Below are 23,719 nucleotides of genomic sequence, written 5' to 3'. Positions count from 1 at the left end.
AACTCCCATGAAAGATGAGGTACTTCAGACAAGATGTCCCAGGTACCTAACTGCCTTTCAGAGTTCCTAAATCCAAAATGTAACTTTTGGAATTTAATCTCAAAGCCCTAATCAGCTGCAGAGTAGTCTTGAAGAGGTCTAGGGCCACCAGGATTTTCATTTTTGCATTGAATTCACCTCCAGTTCAGCCAGTAGACCTGTGTACAAGCCTTGACAGCACTTGTCAGGGGATGCCCGAACTCAGCAGGGTGCCCAGACCTGCCAGGCCCAGTGCAGCAGGTGTTTCTGGGCTGTTTCTGACAGGATGCTGCACAAAATACAGTGACCTGTTACGGCCTGGAGCTAAGGGCATCCACTTAGGATACTCTGGTGTGAGCTTCAGAGCCTTTGATGTAATGTAGAATCCCTGTCTTCAAAAGGGAAATCCATTGCTAAGATATTCACTGCTGGAATACTGATAACATAGGAGATAAAGCACCAACTGGGAGGTACAGGCTTCAAAATGTTGCTCCAAAGAGGTAACAGAAGAGTTTAACTCTAGGTAAATACTAAGTTAGCAGAGTGACGGGAAGAAGGCAGACCGCTACCAAGCCTTCTCTCCTTCCTCTCTCCATCTGATCCATCTGCCCCCTGTACCTCTATACTTGGGTTTTGTGTGGACAAAAAAAAATCCTATAGATCCTCTGTGAGAAATCTGATTCCACTATCATCATTGCTAATTTCAGCCTACAGCAAAGGAATAGCTAAGAGACACAGTAATTAATTTCCTGCTTTTTGCTCTTCCAGTTCATGTTCTGCAAACCCAACTCAGGTCTTTATTAAAAAAAAAAACAGGGGTGGGGAGGGCAGGGGGGCACTGGAGGGAGGATGCCAACCAAATCTACCCAGAGGTACCCAGACCAGCAGCCTTGCAGGCTCGCTGTGCAGTACTGGGCCCTGAGCAGTTAACGTATTTCCTATTCCTCCTATTTGTTGGAGATACGATTTCAGCTTTACTAATCCTAACTTTAAAGCAGTACCTATCCACCAAGCAATGCAGGCTTACCCTCAGGAACACAAGAGTAAAATCCACTGTCACTGCAGAAAGGAAGAGCAGTCTACATGAGAAGCAGAGGCTTGTTTGTTTAGTGGTTCTTAAGAAAAAATAAACCACATTTAAAAGTATCCTGTTAGATTTACAGTAACCATAGAAATGGTTCATTTAAGAGATTATAAGAGGTCCAATGTATCAAAAAAGTATGTGAAAAATTAATTAAGGATATAATAGTCATAGCTATAAAAAAGTATTAAATTTCTATATGAAGGGTATTTTTTACATTACAAATATGTCTTCTGTAGGTGAGGTATTGAAGGATTTCTTTTCACTCTTATGTATTCCGGTGAGAATATATACAGTAAATTTAGAATCCATCTTATTCTAGAAATGTAATTTTATTGTTATTCTGGTCTTGTAAGATTGATCACCGTGTTGTGTTACTGGGAAGCTAGATTGATTGAATTAAACAGCTAATCTAAGGTACAAATGGAAAGCAGCAGCAATATCATACATTACCACTGCATATACAATATGGATAATGGTAAAATAAGAAAAAGTAGAGAATTGCGTAGGTGACAGAATTACACAGTAAAAATAATGACCAGGACAGAATACTGACAGATTGTGGATGCATTCAATTCAAAGTGATGTTAAATATTAGCTCTTCAAAATGAAAATAATCAACTCTATATTAGAGCTGACTGCCCTGAACCTGCATGAGATTTCGTGTGTGAGGGTCCTCCTCAGCTCAGGCTTTACCATAGAGCAGTTCCAAGGCTTCACTAAATGGTAATATTTGGATTAACTTTTCTGCCACTACAAAATAGTTTGTTGGTAGCAACTCTGGTTATCAGTACAATTGGGTTATTCTGTCTGGGACATAAATTTGAGTTTATGACAGAGACTGTTGTATGAGTTCTTGTCAGCCCCAAATGCCTGTTCCCAAAGTAAAAACATAATGGCTACAGTTTAATGTAGAGAATAAAACAAAAGGAGAATTCATCACTCTGCTTATTATAATACAAAAGTGCCTTTTACAGAACGTACCATCAAAACATTGAGGTTAGAGCTGCTAAAATGAACTTTGTCCTAAATATCTAACTGGTCTTCAGCATATCCTGTGCCACCACATGAGTACTCATCTCCTGATGGCTAATGCCGATGGGCTCACAAGGTCAGAAGGATACTATGGGTGAAAGGTTTTAATTTTTGGCTTAGATGCATGAAAGTTGCCATTGTAAATTCACAAAGAACTAATTTATGCATCAGATGTTTGATGATAAACCCAGCAACAGCAGGCTGTTTCACTGACCTGGCATGCAGAGTGCTTTATTGAAGCTGTGCACTCACAACCTCGTGCACCATGCTGGGAACGTTCAGCTGAGCTGATGTGACACTGATAACCACTTCCCCTCTCTCTTCCCCTTCCCTTTCTTCCCTCAGTTCAGTAAATAGCTCTGCAAGGCTTTTTACTAACCACAATCTAGATACAAATCTCTTTTAAGCGGTTTGCTTCAAATTTCAGAGTAGTAACACAGCCCTGCAGCACTCCCCAATGTTTTTAAGCTACTGCTGTCCTCTGTTTGACTGAGAGGAAGGGATTAAAGGAGAGCAATAGAAAGAGCAAACAAGACACCTTTGCTCCATTCTGATGCATTAAGTATGCAAGAAAAGTATAGCTACCTAGAAAGTTGTTTGAACTGGGAGGAAAAGTGCACTTGAGCCGTGCAGTTTATTAAAGATAGCATCTTTTCAATCAGTAAAAAAGAACATCTCGGGCTTCCATCTATTTTCTTTCTTCCACAGGGATCCTAATCATCTTTCAGTACCTTATCATTATTACGAACCTTCGGGACCTGATGAATGCACAATGTACATTTCACACGAGCGGGGACGAAAGGGCAGCCATCATCGTTTCATCACAGAGAAGCGAGTGTTTGAGAACTGGGCACGGACATTCAATATTCATTTTTTCCAACCAGACTGGAAACCAGAACCACTTACTGTAAATCACCCAGAGATTAAACCGATGGTCTGAGGGGAGAATGCACAAGACCACAATCACAGTCACCTCCTGTGTCAGCCTTCAGGGTGTTGGACCTTCTGGGACAGCAAGGCAGCCGAGAGGAGAAGGGTAACGGGATTTGCAGCTGATAACTGCAACAACAGTCAGGAAGTTACGGTGAAGGAGCAGAGTATATCAAGAGTCCTTTCTGTCAAACTGTATTAATCCAGTATTACAGCCTTTTTTGGCCAGCTGACTTCCTGTATGTGTACGTGATTTGTGAAAAACAACTTGAGCATCATTAACGGATGGTTAATTCATTATGGTTTTTTAAAGTACAATGCCACTGAATTTTCATAGTGAAAACTTACAGTATTTATTTAATGGAGGTTTTTATGCAACCTAGGCCAGTATTTTTCTAATTCACAGTTACGTGGTTGTTTATCTTTCATAATCTTTCAGATCCAAAATGAATATTGCTGATGGTTTGAGAGGCCTAGCTTTTTATTTATAAAATTTGTTTGAAAAATATGATTCTGTGTAGCATGGAATTAATATCTGATCCGGAAATGTTGCATTTCTTTTTAAAATTTTGGGCTCTGTTCCAGCCTAAAGCCTTTAACAGGAAGAATGTTCCCATGTGCAGATCTAGCTAACTTTACATTCTGACATGTCATGTTAATATGAAAACAGTAGTGAAAATTCTGTTTGATATTAATGTGCATTTGCTGCTGTGCTATCAAGCTGCTCTTTTTTAATTAGGGGTGGAAGGAAGGAGGGCAAAGTTTATCCAAAAAAGTCACTGACAATAGCAGCTTCCTTTTCAGTGAAGAGACCAGCTGAGGCTGAAGAGGTTGTGTTCTGTTTTGCCTCTTGTAGTCCTGCAAGAGGCTGAAGGAGCAACCGTCCTGAGGCAACAGACTACAAACCAGGCAGAAACTGCTTGAAACAACATGACCAAATTTCTGAAATCAAGAAGTTAAACTATCAGGTCCTACAATACCAGCCATACTAGCCAAAAAGATCACAACACTGCACCTTCCACTGTTCCAGGATCATTGCTGATCTTGGAGATCCTGGATCCCATTGAAGCTGGGATGTGGAAGAGTTCCACGAGTACAGATTTGTCCCCTTGAGAAGCGCAAAGTTACACTTGGCAGTTTTTTCATGAAATACACACTCATGGTGAGTCCCTGCGAACCAAAGGGATGGACAATGCTAGTGCTGTATATGGAACTTCACAGTGTGAATTGCTGGGTTACATTTGGCTTGTGAATAAAGAAGATTTCAGTTACAGTATTATTTTTCCTTTTGCTTCACAAATATTTAATTTATTCAAAATAATCAGTAGGAGTAACTATTGCATGAAACATCATATCTCAGGTGATGAAAGGTGTATCTCATTAGACAAATGCTAACGCTAGAACAAAGATATTACATTAAAACATCTAAATCCAAGAAGCTGAACCTCAGAGGCGACACATAGAACTGGGACCAAACTCACTATTCGTACAAACCCACTTATGACCCATGGTCTTCCTCTTTCTAAAACTGGATAGCAACAGCTGCAGCTGCCCTACAGACACCTCGATTCTCTGGGGACAAAGTAAACTGCCCTGTCAGGGGCAAAACAGTGTTACCCCTGTAACACTGCCTGGACCTGAAGAGCAGGCCTCCACGAGCCACTCTGCTTGCTGCAGCCCTCCCCACTATCAGAGAGCAAGAAGCTATAACCTGTTTTGCCTTAAAAGTTCTCTTACAGTGTTCTTCCTGGTACACACCACTCAGCATACAAACTGAGCACAAAGCTCTGCTATTGCCAATTGCTTGTAAGCTGTCTCTCGTCAGCTGGTGTTTAACTCTCCCTCTGCCACTGTGTTTTATTCCTTCCACTTGATTTCACAACATTCTACAAAAAACATGGATTTTGAACTAATGGTAATTTGAACATCCCTTTCAGCATGTGTACTGGGGCGTGTATCCAGCATATATTGCTCAAATTGATGAACTTTGGCAAAGTGATTTACAACTCATTTCTAATGCGACTGCAAGAAATGGTACAGATCACAATACGTCCTCTGATGCCACCATCCTTTTGTTATTTTATTAGTGACAGAATAATAAAAAGATCCTGTTATTCTAAAATAGAGCTCTTAGTTTTTCCACTAATTGAGGGCTGCAGGATGTGTATGCTAAATGTTTAGTTATGTTGTTGTTAAAAACAAATAATTTTAAAACAGATTACACTGATCTACTTCTAGTATTCCGTAGAAACACGGGCACTTGACTGCATTGTACTCCACGTGCTTGTTTCCTGTCTGCAAGAGTGGTCAATACCAAGTAGACCAGATGAAATGTTAAGAATGTGAAGAAAAAGTGTGGGGTAAACTGACATTAGATCTCCTAACTTCTAACAGAGTGAAGATAAGGATTGCAAATATTCCTTCTTCAGTTCTTGTTAATAATACCTGTCTGTTCTTCTACCCTTGCACACATCCAGTCTTTTAAGCAGAACAAACTCAAAACTCACTTTAGTCTCATCAACTTTCTGTGAAGTTTCAGCAAGTTCTTCCATCTAGTTACAAGAAGTATGAAGGAGGGTTTTCTAAGAGTAAGTCACACCGGTATGTAAAAAACTCACTGCAAAAGGAGACAGACAGCAAGTTTTAAATAGGATTGATGACACAGATTTATATTGACTATAAATCCAGTACAAAAAGCACAAGTTATAAGAATGGAAAAGAAATGTAAATAATTTTCAGTGCTATTTTAATTTACAAATTACTGATGTGTTTTTCTGTAAAGCATAATTTCTGAACTACAGCATCTCCTGCTACATTTCAGCCTGAAGTAAAGTTTTATGGCCTAGTTATAAACCAAACATATTTAATGTAGAAAATGCTGTCAGGCCAGAGATAAGTAGTACAGACTAAGCACGGCTGCCGTTCTCTGGTTTATGCTGTCATCGTACACTTTTGCTATAATTTGATCAATTCATGATCTTCAGCACGCATCATTTCACATATTAAAAACTGTTGCTAAACAGTGTTTACAGACATCAGCAGTTTTAAGATCTATGTTACTTTAGTTCTGAACTCCTCGCATACCTTAATGCTTTTCGGCTTGGCTTCATCAGAGTAGCTATTTTTAGTCTCCAAGGACCATAGCTCTTATGCCGTGATATATGCAGCTGGAATTGAGAATGGTAAAGAAAATCTCTGCAACTAAGAAAAGGAAAATATAACCATTGGTTTGTTATTTTGGCACAGTGGTTGCTAGATGCTCCGCTAACAACATCATGATACAAAGCAAAAACACAATGCACTTTGAGAAAAACTTCCATCCGAAGTGTTAAAGCAGCTCAAAAAGACAAGTTAATACTGTTTATTCCTGGGTAAAGAAACTGAGGAAGGGGAGGTTAAGAAATTTAACTAAAACCAAATTACAGGCTTAGAACTAGGTTTTACAGAGATTAAGGTAAGCTGACCGCTACCCCTGGCTCTCACCAGCAGAACACAGAATGGCAATCTCATACGTTACATAAACATACATGTGAACAGGAATGTAAAGTGATAAAATTCTGTGGGATGTGCTTACCTGGGACTTGTCCTGCAGTATTTCTCAGACAAACTTCATCGGAAACTAAGTGATTTTTATCCAATATAGCTCTAAGGAAGGAGGCAAGGATACAATCTAAAAATAGCTGGAAAAGCATGGAAGGATGGGGTGAGGGGAATCTAAAGAGTAAGGAATAAAATGTGGTTTGTGCTAGCTAGCTATATTCCCCTAGAATAGGAAGATCAAAAGTCAGGCTGGAGCTGACAGAGTGGAAAGTTGTGGCTCAACACCAATGGCTGTCCTGCAGAATTTCTTTTTCAGTATTCTACAGATAGATCACATGTGCCGCAAACTCTTTGAAAAAATTCTGATAACCAGCTCTGACTAATGAAAGTTAATTATTTTATTTGATGCAAGGGGATGCAATTTCTAGTTCAATTAAAAACATAGCTTAGAAATTAAAAAAAAAAAACAAACAAACAGTTAAACAGTGAAAGAGTACTTGTAAGACAGCAAAATGTAGTGCAATAGAGAAGAAAGCACAGGAAACATTACAGGTATCAGTACTTCACCTTTCCTGGTGCATCAGTTAATACTGATCAAGTTTCCACTTGCCTACTGCAAAAGCCACCTTGCATATCACAAGTATACAGATTTTTATAAGAAGAAAGGAGGAGGAGAAGAAAAATAAATTAAGGACTATCTCCTTAAAAAAACCCTAGGAAATATGAAAGGGCAAGAGTCTAAGGTGGTGAGAAATTTCTCCATACTGAAGCAGAAAAGTATAAAACTCAAAGGATGTTCTATAAAATGGCTGTAAAATGGCTCTGCTTTATGCAAAATACTGTTAAAATCACTAGATTGTTAAATGTTTTCTACACTGAAAATTGCAACAAAACATGAAATGTCAAATGATGCCCTTTAACCACCATGAGGATGCAGTTTCAGTATCACAGTGCAAACAAAGATGGTGACTTTTATCATGGCTGACTGTAGAACAAGCTCTGTGGCAAACGCAGACGTGTGGAAACCAGGATCTCTTTCCCTTCTGTGGCACCTTCACAGGGGTGCCAGCCAGCCAGCACACAGCTGTCACAGGTCACTCGCACTGCCAGCAGAAAAGGGAGACAATGCCTTGTGTCGTCTGTCGATGAACACCAGGCCAAGCCAGAGAAACGACTCAGCAGATGATCGGCACACAGTGTCCTTGTTCACTGTGGACTACTTTGACCAGGAGTTGTCAGGAAGACAGAAAATACAAGAAATTACAGAAAAACAACCCCAGCAACCCAGACAAACGGATGGAAAACTGTAAAGAAGAACAGAATTAGCACTCATAAAGAAGACACATTGGCTAAGATGTAACACAGCTTCTGTAAGAAAAGCCATGCCTTGCAAGTCATTTAGAGTTCTTCAAAGGTCTCTGAAACAAGTGGACAAGAAGATCCAGGTGACAAATCCATTTGGGGTTCCACAACTAGTTTTGCAAGGTGTCTCTTAAAAGACTTCCAAAGAAACTGTAGTACCACAGGATAAAAGAAGTGATCCTTCTTCTACAAGCGGAATTCCACAGGAATGGTGGAAGGTCACTATTATTTTCTCTGCTTTTCTGTGCTCTTCCCTTGGCATCTATCATAGGTCACTCTTAGACACCGCACAGAGGGGCTAGATTCTGTCTAAATAAATACGTACATAAAAATATTTTGAAATATTGTATCCAATGAATATCAACTTGTATACTAAAGCCCAGTTACAATCTTGCCATACTTACAATGTGCCAGGCAGCCACAAGTTCTAACAACAGTAACTGCATTCCCGTTTCACTGAAAGCGACATCAGAGCATCCAGATCAGATGGAGAGCAAGACTGGGCCGTTTTTAAAGGCAAGGAAAGTAATCTCAATGATTTGGTTTCTCAGACAAAGTTTATCTCCTTTGGGAGGTGCCCAGAGATATTTAAATCTGACAACTTCTTTACACAACCCAGAAAACTGTGAAGGTAACATCAGTAGCTTTTAGGGCACTAGATACTTCCTGAGGTACAGGGAAGATAAAGGGAATACATTGCAATAACATACCGACGGCCCTATTTGCCATTCCACTTACATTATAAGACCAAATGGAGTAAGGGGACCCTAAAATCATCACAATTTGAGCCATAATATTTTGAGTTACAAACTTAACCTGAACAGGAAAACTAGTACGGAAGAAGTAACTTACTTAAAAAACCAATCAGCGGTATTTAATGCGTAGTGATGCTCTTAATTGGTAAATACCAAAGCATTTGACAAAGGAATAAGTATGATTATATTGGAACTGGATGTAAAGAAGGGACAGAGCCTAAGCCTAAAATGCCCACCTCATGCAAACCCAGTGGACCTAGTCAAGCGTTTAATACATGACAGCATTAGCCCTGTAAGTCCCTTCGCAGGCAAGAAAGGGAATACATTTGCTATTTCAAATCAGTCAACTTTGACAGAGGGACTAGCATGACGTGACACAATCTCCCACATAAACCACAGTCCAGCTGCCTGGTCCCTACGGAGCCGCGTCACCAAAGCTATGCAGTGGTCAGCAGGGTGAAAAAAAGTCACTTTGTAAGAACCAGCAACGATGCTAGAGCTTTCCAGCATTGCTGTTACACCATGGGAACAGTCTGTTTCTGGTATAGCTTGTTTTGTTCAACGGATTGCTGTAAACAATGCTGCCAAAATAACTCCTGCTGACACAATCCACAGCTCTAGTAATCCTGTTGGCCAGAGCAGCCAAATTGGCTTAGTTTTGGACAAGGCTTCAGTGTTCTTTGCGCATATACATTAAGAAACAAAACAAAACAAAAAATCTATAATCTGCATGGGGAAGAAGACACAGCACAATCAAACATTAGTAGATGTACATCTTCATAAACTTAGAACTGAAACCTTAAACACTATCAATTTAATCACTAAATCAAGGAGAAATCTTCATTAACTTGCAAGTTAAATTAGTGCTATGAAATGCTGATTTCAGAGTGTTATGCAGCACATACAAGTTATCATAAACCGCCAATGCTTTCAAGATTCATTTCCCTACAGCATATTACTTTTAAAAGTTCACAGAAAGAGGGAAAGCAGAAATAATAGTACAGTGCACACAGCAGACGATATTATCTTCCACGAGAAAAACGTGTTTGTTGTTTGTTGTTGTTTTTTTTTTTTAAATTTGCCTTTCACCACTTAAAAAATGCAAACACTATTATGCTGATTATTGTACAGAAGGGTTGAAGTGATGGTTGAGAAGACACTTTCATTATGTGCACTGCTATTTTCTGTAGTTCATAACTTCATGGATAGATTAGTCTCTTGAGTGAAATATTTTATGCTTGTCCCCAGTCTAAAGGTGAATTAGGCTGGAAGATAAAATTCTATACTGTATCACACACAGCTCTGACACTGGCTGAGCTGGAAGATCTGTACACAGGGATACTGAGTTTTCTGACGCCTTCAACCTTTGTCCCCAAATTGTACCATATACTCAGGTTGTCTTCTCTCCAAATGCCACAGACTCCGTGAAATACACTGTTCCCACTTTGTGAATTGGCTTCTACTTCATCTATTTTTATCAAGTCCAAATAATCCTGAACTTGTAGAAGCTTTTCAGTTCACAGCACAAAGTACTGGACTGAGTTTAACTATTTACAACTGGCAGCATCTCATTTCCCCATCTATACCGAAGAGGTAATTAGCTCAGTTTTTGGAAGCCTTCCAACCACAAAGAACTTTTTATTCCTTCCCTCTAAGCATTCATCAGAGAAGAGAAAGAGGCAGCTCTCAAACTTCAAAAAACAACTTGAATAACGTGCTGTTGGTATACCAGGATTGCCAAGGCTGCAGACTTTGTTTGTCTGCTTCAGTGGGACACTTAGTCCTTCAAATCTCCCTTAGAGGAATACAGTACACCACCTCCCCGTCCTCATCACTTTGCAAATCCTCTCCACCCATTATAAAATCAGCTGAATCTGGTCTTTGCTCACTCCTTCACAAATCACTGATTTAGTACTACATGCAACTCAGCTCTGCTTTAGCACAAAATGATGCCTATCTGAAGGCACGTTGGACCACAAGATCCATTCACTTCCAGTACGTTTCATGGATGTGGTACCAGAGAATGGAAAACCCTGACTCCTGAAACAACAGATGGAAATTTGCAGCCACTCAGCAACAGAATTAGAACTACATTACATTTGCTTTTCTGTAACCAATAATGGAGACCAGCTTTCAGGGTGGAAAAAAAACAACTGACCGAAAAAGAAACCCAAAACAAAACAAAAAACAAACCACCAAACAAACAAAACCCAAAAAGAGTCCACTCTCTAGAAGATGTACACTATCACTAATGATTTTTGTAAAGATACTTTTGAGCAGTCTATGATCTTTGCTTATGCTAAGACAGCATTTTGTGGTGATATGCAGATAGACAGAACAAGACGTAGCTGGCATAGGCCAATGAGATGCTGATTGTCTCATTGCTGCTCAGGCTGCTTTCTCCACTGATTTTGGTGGGAATTTCACTTTTCAATCTGTTATGGAAGTGTAGCTTAGAGTCATGTATTGGTGTAAACGTCTGGGCATGGTCATACAGAACAGTGTTCTGAAACATATACAGAATTTCATAGACAGTTCAGGAATCAAATGAGACCATGAGAGAAGGTGTATGTGAGTATAACCCTGCTGCTACCTTTCCTTTTCTTCAGTGCAATAATAGTAATGCATTTCAATGTGATCCTGAAAGAGACCTGAAAAACTGAAATGAAACAACTTATATTTTTATCATCCACAAGTATTCTGAACAATGTCTATGAAACCCATTGCAAGACCCGTCAATGCAGTTACACAGTACAGGGTGCAGACAGAATTACAGAATCACAGAATTATTATCAAGATTGGAAAAAACCTAAAAGATCATCCAGTCCAACCATCACCAATACTTCTCAGCTAAATCATGTCATACAAAATTTTGCAAGCATGGGCATGTGTGGTTCACAGACCTATCTACGAAGCCTCACAAAATGCTGAAATTTAATTCTGCTCTGTAAGTTTCTATGCAAAGAAACATCAACAAGCTGCCATCTGGATTGTTTTCTGGATCCCATTAAAAAGATCATCTGTGTGCAATGGAGGAAGCATCTATACTGCACAAGCACATTGTTTGGCCTGAAAAACACAACAAATCATTTGCGAGTGAGAATGACCTGCCTTGTTCCCAGAGCCCACACTGAGTTTTAAGGGCTCTCTGGAAAATGAAAAGATTACTAACTTCAAATAAATAAATATACAAAACACTTTTACAGACAATTCTTTGACATTTCTATACTTGCTTTCAGACTATAACCATTCAAGAAATAAAAGTTATCACAGTACAGAAAACACTGTCTCATAATTGTAGCACAGGCAACTTTACAGTGACTCTAAGAACAATCTATTTCAACTCCTCACTTTGCGCATATAAAAATGTTAGAAATGCCTAGAGCATAGTTTGCTGCATTCCAGTCAAATTGTTCTTCTCACTTCAATTTAATCACCTTCTCAGGCACACTCACTGAGTGCTTCTATTCATAAATTGCATTATAATAACCCACCTAATTGCCTCCTTTTCCCCAAGCAGAGAAGCTTTTAAAAGGACTGCATCTTTGGTGTCTTCTGCTACTTCTGCAAAATTCAGCTGAGTTCTATCGATGTTTCTTTGTATCACCTCCTGCAAGAGGTGGCTGAAAGAGGGAAAGAGAAAAATTGAATAAGGCCTGAGGAGTCAGGGTAAGTGTAATTGCAACTGAAGCAAGCCACAAAGCTCTATCAACTTCACTTTAGCCACTTTTAAAAGTGTGACAAAACTTGCCTATTTAATTAAAAATATTCATCAGAATTGAGAGTATCAAAGACTGGATTAAAAAAACGAAAGCTAAGCAAATCCTCTGAGAAATTCCGTAGGACTCATTCACTCCTATACTGTGTCTACACATTCCCATAGCATGCCTCTGCGTTTCTATACAGTCTGTCTACAACAGATCTTAGTTGTTGCATTAGGAATAGCTGAGGGGAAGGAAAAAAAAAAATAAAAGATTTTTCTCATTTTAAGAAAAGACACCATTGTATCAGATTTTGGATATGAAGCCATTGCTTATGGATGGTGCTATCCAAAAAAACAACCCCAAAACCCTACACATTGTGAAGAGATCCAGAGATCCAGCACTAGCAATACTGCTCAGATCTGTTCCACTCTGAGGGAGGCACTGTCAAACAGCTTTCATCTCTCACGTCAAGTTGCATTGTTCTTGGCATGGGATAACTGTGCATCATACAAATACTTATCAGCAAACTAGGAAGAAATCTGTAGTATTATTCATCACAGAGTATCGGTTTACAGAAATATAAGGACAGTGGTGTAGGAATGCTTTTGTTTTAAACACAGATTAATTCCTATTCTTGGTGCTTAGCACACGTTAGTGAAAACAATCCCTGCTGTTCACCAAAAAGCACAACAGAAAGTTCTCAGTACAACTTCATAGTGAGGTAGAGGTGTAGCAGGCAAGTGTTTGCCTCCTGATCGTGGATCATTTTGTACCTTTATCCTCTCCAAGCCTAGAAGATGTATGGAGAAAAAAAAATAAGGTTTTAATACTTGAGAGGTACTAGACTGCTGATTGTTTTGTTCTCTGGCATTAGCCCTCGGAAACAGCTGGCAGCCTCCATGGCTGCCCTCTCCGTAGCCCGCCCAGTCAGCATACACACACAGCTCTCTGACAAGGTCGCTACCCCTAACTTGAGGCTACGACGACACAATCTGGAAAAGATTAAAAAAGGACAAGAAAAATGTTTAAGGACTCAAATTTGTATGTTCTGTGCAATATGAAAATGCTCAATACCATATTCTAGGAAAACAACATTGGCTCTGTTATATGTGATTACAAATAATTCCTAGTAACGTTTATTAGAGATACGTATCTAGTATTTACACCATGTATGCGCTGCGCAAGCTTTATTATGATGAAGCTAGAGGACACGTTCCAAAAGCATACTACAAAAGCTTCTCCTTGCTGCCACACTGGCACAAATTTGCTCTTCTCTTCACTAATATCAGCATATTATACAGACAAAACACTTTTGGCATACATTCATCACTAAATGTCCAAGAACAAAAAAAAAAAAAAATCACTATGTGAAAACAGAATTTACAAAACTTAGGGGATAAAGCTTATTTTCTAAGGGCTCAGAAACTACAGAATATAATAGTACAATTTATAACATTTTTCATCCTGATGCCAGAGTTAATTTTCTTCTGTGCAAAAAATCAACTGCACTGAAAATCCTGAAAGCATCCAAACTCCATATCATAAGGAGGGAAAATACAACACCTATGAAGGGTTCCTAATGGACATGGTGAAGTCGTAGTTTCACTTTTTTGGCATTTTTGAAGTAGATTCAATGAGGTCATCATACATTTTTGTTTCACTTTCATCAGCTCTCAGAATCCTAGACTTAAAATTGCCTAAGGTGAAAGGATTGATCTAAGGGTTGTATTTAACAGGGAAGAAAAAAATAAGAAAAAAAAAATCAATATATTCTAGAGTATTTTTATTTTTGTGAAGAAAGCTTCCAATAATTCATGCCAAAGTCTGCAAAGTGGCTTACGTTTTTATTGATAAAATAACATCTTAAATAATGTTCTGCATAACATCTACTTCTTTAGCGACAGGTTGACTACTTCTAAGATTTACTTTGCGGTACAGGGGAAAAGATGTGCCCGTTCACAATTCCCAGTCAACCTCAAAAATTCTAGTACTGTGTTTAGGTCCCCCCTCTTTTTTAAGTTTAACCAGAAAGAAAAATTGTTCAGAGAAGCATTAAAATTTGTTTAAAACAAAGTAAAAAAAAAAGTAACATTAAAGCCATTTGTTAGACTCTTCTCGGAAAAGGGGCAGAAGAGGTGACTTCAGAAGAACCTTTAGAAGCAAGATCTCAACACTGTTTTTCCCCACAACCATAATACACACACAGAGACTTCAGATGACATCAGTGAATCCAAAGTAGAGGTCAATCATCTTGCTTGAATTCAGAAGATGTGTTTCATGTGCTTGATTCCATATGTTTTGAAGAAAACCATGATGATCAATGCCCAGAGTCCCAAAATAAATCCTCCAGGAGGGTGCCAGTCCTTTTGTTTTGGTTTCTGGAAAAGAAAAAAGAAAAAAAAAAAACACCAAACAAAAAGAGAAAAACAAAGAATTCACACTTAGTTTTCACATTAAACAGGCACTGTGTTTATCAAGTGCCAAAAATAAAATAAAATAAAATCCTCGCAGTAGAGAAAACTAACAATAAGCTTATTTTCTTCTTAAAGCAGCAGCATCTTTCTTTTTGATGTGGTGAAAAGGCTGATGTGAGGTGAGCTGCCACTCAAGCAGGCAGGTTAAGTAGGACAAAAAGGCCACTAGAACTGTACCTGAGACACCACTTTGCCAGTGTGTATCAGCATGTGGGACATGTTCAAACTCATTTGTTTGGACAGAATTTCTCATATCTGGTCTCATGTTAATACAAGAGAAAAACGCTGCAAGTACGAAAAACAGTTCCTACAAGTGAAAATGCAAAACAGAAGAGACAGTGTTGTTTTTCCAGTACCTAGAATGTTTTCCACATCTCCTTTTGTACTCAGAATTATGTGAATAAACAGATATCTAACCACGTAAGAAGCTAAGATTCATTATTACAGGAATATCATAACACAAAACAGGATTGTTTTTAATGTCAATCACATTTCCCAGGGGCCTCATTGAGTCTAACTGCCTTTCCTTAATGCAGAAATATATTCTGCAATTCAAATACCTGTCCCTTCAGCGATTTTCATCTTCAGTAAAAAGCAATACACTGCAATTTGTTAGGGCCTTTTCTATCTCACACTTAGTAATAAGACAAGGTAAAACTTGTCTGTCCCCCTCCTCTTCATATTTAAAAAAATTTCAGATACTCCAGTGAGAAATGGACTGTAGGAGACAAGAGCTGCTGTGTGCCCCGAGATCTGTCTCTGAGGCTGAGGACAACGTGAAACTACATGAGTGCAAAATTTTAGTTAAAAATATGACAAAAATTATCAGAATTACAGTATTTAGAAGTGTAACTCAGTCCCTCATGCCTGTGCCTACTCTTGCCCTCAGCAGGTACGTTTTACAGATCTTTTAGGCAGACAGACATAATGTACTGTTACAACAATAAATAACTGAAGTGCTTGCTGAGCTTTTTATTCCTGCTTTGCTGAAAGATTTGCACTATTTTGTCCTTGTATAGAATGAGATGAAGGGCACAGGGTATTTTGATTTTGTGGCATTTAAGTCAAATTTTAAATCCTCTTTCTGCCATGTGGATAGCTATTACAAAAGACGGTACCGTTTCAATTTCTACACGAATCTGCGCACGGAAGCTTGTCATTCTCCACTAAATGTGCCAGGTGGCTGGTGAACTTTAATGCAATAAGGAGCAGTTTGCAGCGTCTGTTCTTTCAAAACAGCTTTCCTATCAGCCAGAAAACAATGTTTGTTGATTGCTCAGCTCCCATTTTCTAAGCTACATGGTTTTAGCTTCAGGATTTTTCTTTAAGTACCATGCTTGTAATTAAAAAGTGTAACAAATAGCCATGCGACCCAAGACACCCAAAGAACTTGGCACTCTGAAATATTAATGATTTTACTCTGATACAGGAATCACAGAACCAGCATTATAATTTACATCAACTACAACAAAACCAAAGATACAGGCAGAGACGGTGTCTACATATGCAAACCACTCAATTTCCTAAGAAGCAGTCATCAGCTGTGCTGTACGTGCTGTTGGTAATCTGCCACCACGCTGATATTCGCAGCCACACATCTCTGTATAAACACCTCAGAAAATCAACTCTGCGTGTTCAAAAAGGCTGCCAGCACACCTCGCTTCTGAAAGTAACAGCGCGCAACGCTTCACACAAAGGAACTTTCTTGTTTAAATCCTCCTAATTAACCCGTAACTTTGCATGCACATTGCAGTGCCCGTTTCATCAATCTCTTTGTACTATCAATCTTTCCTTTCTTGGATCTCAGACAAATTCCTTACCACAAAGTGGCACCTGACCCTTCTAGACAAATTACTTCAATTTGCAGTCAGTGACACTAAAAGCCTCTCTCTCCTATTGTGTATAGAACACGTAATTTAATTTCTTTAAAGAATTTATATGAATAAATATTTATAAGGTGATCTATGAGTAGGGTTTTACATTTTGTCATGCCGTGGACCGAAGCCTCGACGGAATTCTGCAAGCAAATGGAGGCCAGTGCAGCAGTGGCTCCACACTGGGAAATCAAGGACAGACGTACAGTCGGTTTAAAGCCACAGGATGCAATGTTAAAATGTGGAGGATTAAGAATATGAAGGCATGAAAATAAAATACATGTGAGGCTAGACAAAAGCTACATACTTAGTAATCTCAAAAATAAATTATCTTAATGAGAAAGACTTACAGACCCAGAAACTGAAATCTACACATAAATATTAAAACACAACAACGAGGCAAAGAGATGCAATTCTATTGTACATCTGTAAGTCAATAGTGAGGTTAATTGAGCACAAAATTATATTGAAATATGCCCCTATTTTCCACTAGGGGCATACAGACATCAGGACCTTATGAATACCTAAAACTGGATTACACAGATTCACGTTTAAACCTACAACGTATACAAATTGACAAGTTCATCCTACAAATATAATAGAAAACTTCAACAACAAATCTTTGTCCAGCTGGGCACATCAGCTCAGCAGCAAACAGCACTGAAGTTCCTTTACAAAAAGCTGCACTTTGCACATGTGAATCACACCCATCTACACATAAGGTGGAGTCGCTGCTGCCATAAATTACACCTGTGAATTGCACTTGTGAAAGAGGCCGGGAGAGCTTTCAGCTGGCAGCGTTGTAACACCAGACCCATCAGTCCTCTCCCCTTAGCACAGCTGTGTCACTACCAAAGGCACTGCCAGCATACCTGTGTCAGCAAGGAAGCGCGGCATCGCTCTGGGCTGTCACGGCTACGCCAGCAGCATTGCACGCTGCAGCGGGAGGCCAAGGTGGAATGCCCTCCCTCAAACGTACCTGAGCCTCAACTGCACTGCTGCAGAAGCTGCTTGGACTATTTTCTGCAAGCAGATGGGGAAGTCACAGAGATCCCTCCTAAATGGGAAAAAAACTATTAAAGTAAGAAAGAATCACTTCACCAGCAAATGAAAGTTTCCTTTTTAGATCCACATACTGGAAAAAGGTTTAGAAAAGACAGTATTTCTTTCTATGCTTATACCAGTTCTGTGGCCGTAAGCAATCTCTTTACATCAGTTTAGGACTGATCAGAAAGCACTACTGAATATAATGTTATTCTCAGATTTCTACAAAAAAAAAATCAGTATTTATCCTATGAACACTGCCTAGTTCAGGGTCTTATTCCAGTAAATTTCTGTGAAAGTCAGGCACTTTCTCACCTGCAAGAAAATGCTAAATGGACAAAAAAACCCAAATGTTAGGTGTTGCAATATTTTCATTTGCCATTAATTATGTATCTTTATTATACCTAAATTGATGTAAGAAAGAGTACTAGTAAAAGACTACAGATTGGTTGCAGTACTTAGAAATCATGCGTAAGTTTCTTATATTTGGGACTGATCTGGAAAAGCAGAGGCAGCAGCTCTCTTGGCTTGAGTAACTCTGAATTTCACTGCTGTAATACCCACAGAAGGACTTGGTATACCAACTACTGCTTATGTACTGACATATTTAGGTTTTGTGATCTATGCTACAATACAGTCCCATTAAAAATGCTCCCTTTATCCCTACATTTCACTTATCTGTTACTATTGCTATTATTGCAGATATAAAATGGCAGAGTGTGTCATGAACAAATACATTTAGCAGCTTAAGGGCTAGTCATTATGGAATTGCTGGAGATTCCCAGTTAAAAAGACAGGCAGTTAAGTAACAGTAAGCTTCCTCCTGCAAACAGTTCTGTTGTACGCTCTCCAGTTCTGGTAGACTCAGCCAGTGGAAGTGAAAAACAGGTAACAGAGTTGCTCCAAGTACCGTAATTAAGGAGAGGACAAAACTGTATTTTCAAACTGGATGGGTCTGTAGGGACCCCAATGAAAAGAATCCAAGACTTTCAAAGAAGGTGTTTCATAAAACATGCAGTACTTGTTACTCCAATTAAAATGAGTTTTATGCAAAAAGTAATTTTAAAAGTATTAAAGCTGAAGTGGTAATTAGTTTAAGAAATTTTAAATTTAATTTTAAAATGTTACATCAGAACAGAAATAAGACTTAAAATATCATTTATTAACATTTCACATAGAAAACACTGTGTTACATATCATTATAACCCAACCCTACAGTCCTCTTCCAACAGAGCTCCCTTTACATAAAGTGTCCCTCAATGAGGACAAAAATATTGGTATAGGAAGCTTTTGGTTAAACGCAGAATCCCCACTGGGATGGTAGCAGTAGAGAAAGCAGTACACACACTATGATAGTCAGGAATGTAGTAATTCCCAACTGCAAAAGGGCTACACAAATTCTTACGTCTCCTCCAGCACCTTATTCTAAACGGGACTTTAAGAAAGTGTGCAAAACCTTAAAAATGAACATGCACATCATCCTTGCTCTGGGGAATGTTCTCCCCAACCCAAGGCAGATGGTGTGTGTTTGTACCACGAGTGCAAAATACCCCTACATCACTGCACAAAAATCAAACATTAGAAGTGCAGTGTTCCAACAAGCCCATTAAAGTGGCAGCTATCATTTTTCAAATTAATCCCTGCTTAATTCTCTCTGGAGTTTAAGTGCAGGGTGCTCTAGACCCAGTTTTGGCCTATTTATTACAGCAGACGTGGTATAAAACGTCACCCAGGGTTCTGGGATGGCCTGGCAGACAGCAGCAGCTACAGCCCTGGGAGGGAATCCCGTGCACGTCCCTCTCTGGAGCTCTCCACCTCCACTGGTCTTCTGGGCCAGCAAGCACCGCAGGGAACGAAGCACACTTGCTGCTTGTCTGTGCAGTGCTCACCGTCATTATTAGATCATTGGGCTGAACTTATGTATTCTGGGGTGTAAATTTCCAAGTTTTCTTCTTTGTTGGTTTTAATTTAAAGGAACATTTTATTTCTTCCATTGCAATACTAAAGGTTTTCTTTCTTGTTTCTCAGGATATCTAATTTTATGTTAGGGTCTGTGGTTTAAAAGACCAGTACTGAAATTATAAAAAAAAAAAAGAAAAATTTTTTTTTCTTCAAACACCCCCAAAATAGGTCTTTGAAAACCAGGGCCAACCTCAGATCCAAAACTGAAACAACCTATCTGCTTCTCATCTCAGAAAAAAAAAAAAAAAACAAACCAAAACACTTATCTCAAATTGAAGGACAAGGAAACTCCTTGGAAAAGCCAAATTCTGCGATGCAATGCACTGTGCCAATAGCACACTATGTATTTCCTAGAGACACTCCGTAACAATTCAGATTTGCTTGCAATTTAAAATTTCAAACTGGGGGAGGGGGAGAGGAAATAAAATAATTCCAGCTATCTGGTAATAGTTAAATCTTCTTTTGTGCCCACAGCAAGATTAAAGTCATAAGAGAACTCTAACATAAATGGTGCCTGTTAATCTGCAAAACAATTTAAAGCACTTTTTTTCTAATCTCCCAGTTTGTATTTATTAACCACAGTGTTATGGTTACTGATATCTCCAATATTAATAAAATAATGAAGAAAGTTCACTCATCAACAACAAAATCTCATGAAGGATATGGGAGAGAACAGCAGTTAAATGAAATTAACATATCAATGCCAACAACTGCATTTTAAATATTTCCTTTGAAAACTGTGTAATCGCCACATAAACTACAATATTGCTATGATAGCTTTAGTTTTTCATTTCCTTCTAAAATATGTAATCTAGAAGGGCTTTTTAGAAATGAACTTCTACTTCAAAAATGTCTGCTCACTTATGAATCTCTACTTTCAGTGTTATCTCTCAGCATCACAAAGCACTTTAAAAGGGCTTTTTGTGGTTTAACAATTATTCATTAATCTTCCAACCTGTGACACAGTACATAATGTGCTCCTTCTCATCAAAGGGAGCTCTCCCAGCACTGGGACGCAGTGCGGTTCAGTTCCCAGAGAAGCCAATGCGCAGATGAAGATGCCCACCTGGCAAACACAACGGGGATTGTACAACAGGGCCTCCAAACCAAGGCATGCCATTTGCTGCACCCAAAGCTAACACACACAGCTCCGTCCCGGCAGCAGTACCCACCCATATCATCTTGGGTGGGCTGGCACAGCAGGGGTCTTACCGCTGCCCAAGCACAAGGGCTGAGCTCTTACCTGCTCAGCTACCAGTGAGTTACATTACGGAATTTCTGTATGCTTTAGGGTGAGATTATAACAGTCACAATATAAAGTTGTATTTAGAAAAAAACCCAACTACGTCTATTTAAGGTATATTAAAGCAAATTGGTTTTTATATTTTAATCAAATTCAAACTTTTATATGAAGCCATGATCATGACTTTTCACAAAAAGGCACCTAAGTCCGCAGCAGATATGTGAACTACATTTGCAAACACAAAGCTTCATGCCAACTGAAACAGGCAAAAATAAAAGATGAGCCGCTTAATTAAATACTCAGTATTCAAAACTTGGCCACTGCTACTTTGAAAAGCATCCTTCTTTTTCAGTATGTTTATATTCCATTAATTTAAACAAGAAGAGGATTACTAGCAAAAACAAGCCTAAAGGCATTCAGCACACAGTGCCACGCCACAAATGGCAAGATAAACTTCTCGAGGTCCTTACACTACAGGGGGTCAGAAAAATAACAGGGAGGTAGATGTCGGTGGAGAGGACCTCCAAAAATGATCAGATATAAAAGCAGCCCACTTGCTGCCACCCAGACTTTGGGTTAAGCAGACAGAAACAGCAGCTACAAAGAACAAAGGAGGTGGAAAGGCTGTGTAGAAGCTCCTAGAGGAACAAAGATCCTTCGTAGTCACAAAAATACATTGTGTAAATACGGCCAAGGTATTCTCGGAGCACTGCTTTTCCAAGCAGCATGCACTGCTCACTTTCTCCTGGGAAAAGGTTATCTCCAAGTCTTATACATGAGATCTTGTTCATACAAATATAATGTCACACTGCCAGTGGGAGCAGAACAGAACCAGCCTCTCAGCTCTGCAGAGACAAGGCAGCACATGCAGGCCTGGCTCCCACCTGTTTCAGTCTGGGACCATTACTCCAGGTAGCAGCCTCACCCAGCCCCACCTAACGAGCACAGCATTCCCGCTTCCTCCTTGGAAACCTAACTTGGATTTCCCATAGCATCTCTCTGGACCACAGGGTGAGCCCATTCAAATGCTTTTAAATCAACATGCTCTGAGGCAGATTTTTTTCTTAGTCTCATAAAATTAATTGTATGCCTTAGAACTTCCATTATGAAGTATAATTTTGATCATTCAAATTCAAACGAAGTTGTTTCTGTTTATATGGAGAAACCACGATGTTCATAAATTATTATGCTCTTCCTTTCAAAGCAGTAGTGATGCTTCTAGCCACGCATATTTTCTGGATATCCCATGAGTATCTATTCATTTATTTCCAGGTGGCAGGCTATATTAACAACAGATGTTAGACAACATTAGATCTTATACTCAATATGCCATATTGAGCACAAAATCTAATCAAATATCTGAACAGCTACATTTTAAGAAAATGGAATACAAATAAATATTCCTTATTCACATACTCTTTACTGATCATTTTTTAAATCTCTACAACTATAATTTAAGAAGTTCTCCTTTGCCCTGAGCTGTGTGCTACATTATACATGTGTGCAGCAGAGCTCCATTTTCCAGCTCCAACTCAAACAGCATTGCATTTAAGAAGCAGACATGAAAAAAATTGGATGGAGCGAGAAGCAGGGCAGAGGCAAAAGATGCCTGCACATTTATATGAGCAAGATCAAATATGTCTGTGTTTTTATTGCAAGACATCTTCATTTTCAGTGAGAAATCACTGAAATGTATTACAGCCGGTGATAGACTGGTTTCTTCCTGTGGTGGGCTGACCCTGATCCCACCAAAGCCACTCTATCACTGCCCCTCCTCAGCTGGTCAGGGAAGAGAAAATATAATGAAAGGCTCTTGGATTGAGATAAGGACTGGGAGAGATCATTCACCAACTACCACCACAGGCAAAACAGACTCGACTTGGGGAAATTAGTTTAATTTATTACCAATCAAACCAGAGTAGGGTAATGAGAAATAAAACCAAATCTTAAAACACCTTCCCCCCATCCCTCTTCTTCCAGGCTTAACTTCACTCCCGAATTCTCTACCTTCTCCGTTCCAGTGGCACAGGGGAGACGGCTTGCAGTCAGTTCATCACACATTGTCTCTGCCACTTCTTCCTCCTTGGTGGGAGGACTCATTACATGCTTCCTCTGCTCCAGTGTGGGGGCCTTCCCATGGGAGACAGTCCTCCACAAACTTTTCCAGCATGAGTCCTTCCCATAGGCTGCAGTTCCTTATGAAATGCTGCAGCATGCGTCTCCCACACAGGGTCACAAGTCCTGCCAGCAAACTTGCCCCAGCGTGGGCTCCTCTCTCCACATGGCCACAGGTCCGGCCAAGACCCTGCCCCAGCGCAGGCTTCCCATGGGGCCACAGCCTCCTTCGGGCACATCCACCTGCTCAGGTGTGGGGTCCTTCCCAGGCTGCAGATGGATCTCTGCTCCTCCGTGGGCCTCCATGGGCTGCAGGGGCACAGCCAGCCTCACCATGGTCTGCAGGGGAATCTCTGCTCCAGTGCCTGGGGCACCTCCTCCTTCTCCTCCTTCACTGACCTTGGTGTCTGCAGATTTGTTTCTCTTGCATACTCTCACATCTCTCTGGCAGTTTCTCCTCTCCCCCCTTCTTGGGTAAGTTACACAGAGATGCTACCACCATCACCAATTGGCTTGACCTTGGCCAGCGATGGGTCCGTCTTGGAGCCGGCTGGCATCAGCTCCATTGGACATGGGGGAAGC

At 39.6% G+C, this 23,719-nt stretch overlaps 2 protein-coding genes across 5 annotated transcripts in view; one reads left to right on the top strand and one right to left on the bottom strand.

The window, feature by feature from the left end:
- The window catches only part of ST6GALNAC5 (ST6 N-acetylgalactosaminide alpha-2,6-sialyltransferase 5), a 77,154-nt gene extending 72,805 nt beyond the window's left edge, over window positions 1–4,349 (top strand). For both annotated transcript variants that reach the window (XM_086753404.1, XM_086753403.1), the window contains one exon: window positions 2,843–4,349. In XM_086753404.1, the coding sequence (XP_086609530.1) occupies window positions 2,843–3,074 (232 nt within the window). In that variant the 3' untranslated portion in view covers window positions 3,075–4,349. The remainder of the gene's footprint in view (window positions 1–2,842) is intronic.
- Window positions 4,350–11,592: 7,243 nt separating this feature from the next.
- The window catches only part of PIGK (phosphatidylinositol glycan anchor biosynthesis class K), a 71,427-nt gene continuing 59,300 nt past the window's right edge, over window positions 11,593–23,719 (bottom strand). Inside the window, exons 11-13 of one of the 3 annotated variants that reach the window (XR_015259264.1) lie at window positions 14,628–14,803; window positions 12,216–12,344; window positions 11,593–11,790 (exon numbers count right to left, since the gene is read on the bottom strand). Coding sequence is in view for 1 of the 3 variants with exons in the window: in XM_086754005.1 (XP_086610131.1) it covers window positions 14,687–14,803 (117 nt within the window). In the remaining 2 variants the exon portion in view is untranslated. Of the gene's footprint in view, window positions 12,345–13,579; window positions 14,804–23,719 lie in introns of those variants that run through there. The other 2 variants (XR_015259263.1, XM_086754005.1) reach the window with 2 other exon arrangements.

This window comes from Chlamydotis macqueenii, chromosome 8 (assembly GCF_036417535.1).
Source record: "Chlamydotis macqueenii isolate bChlMac1 chromosome 8, bChlMac1.mat, whole genome shotgun sequence".
Classification (NCBI taxonomy): domain Eukaryota; kingdom Metazoa; phylum Chordata; class Aves; order Otidiformes; family Otididae; genus Chlamydotis; species Chlamydotis macqueenii.
This window is presented reverse-complemented; position numbering and strand designations above follow the sequence as displayed.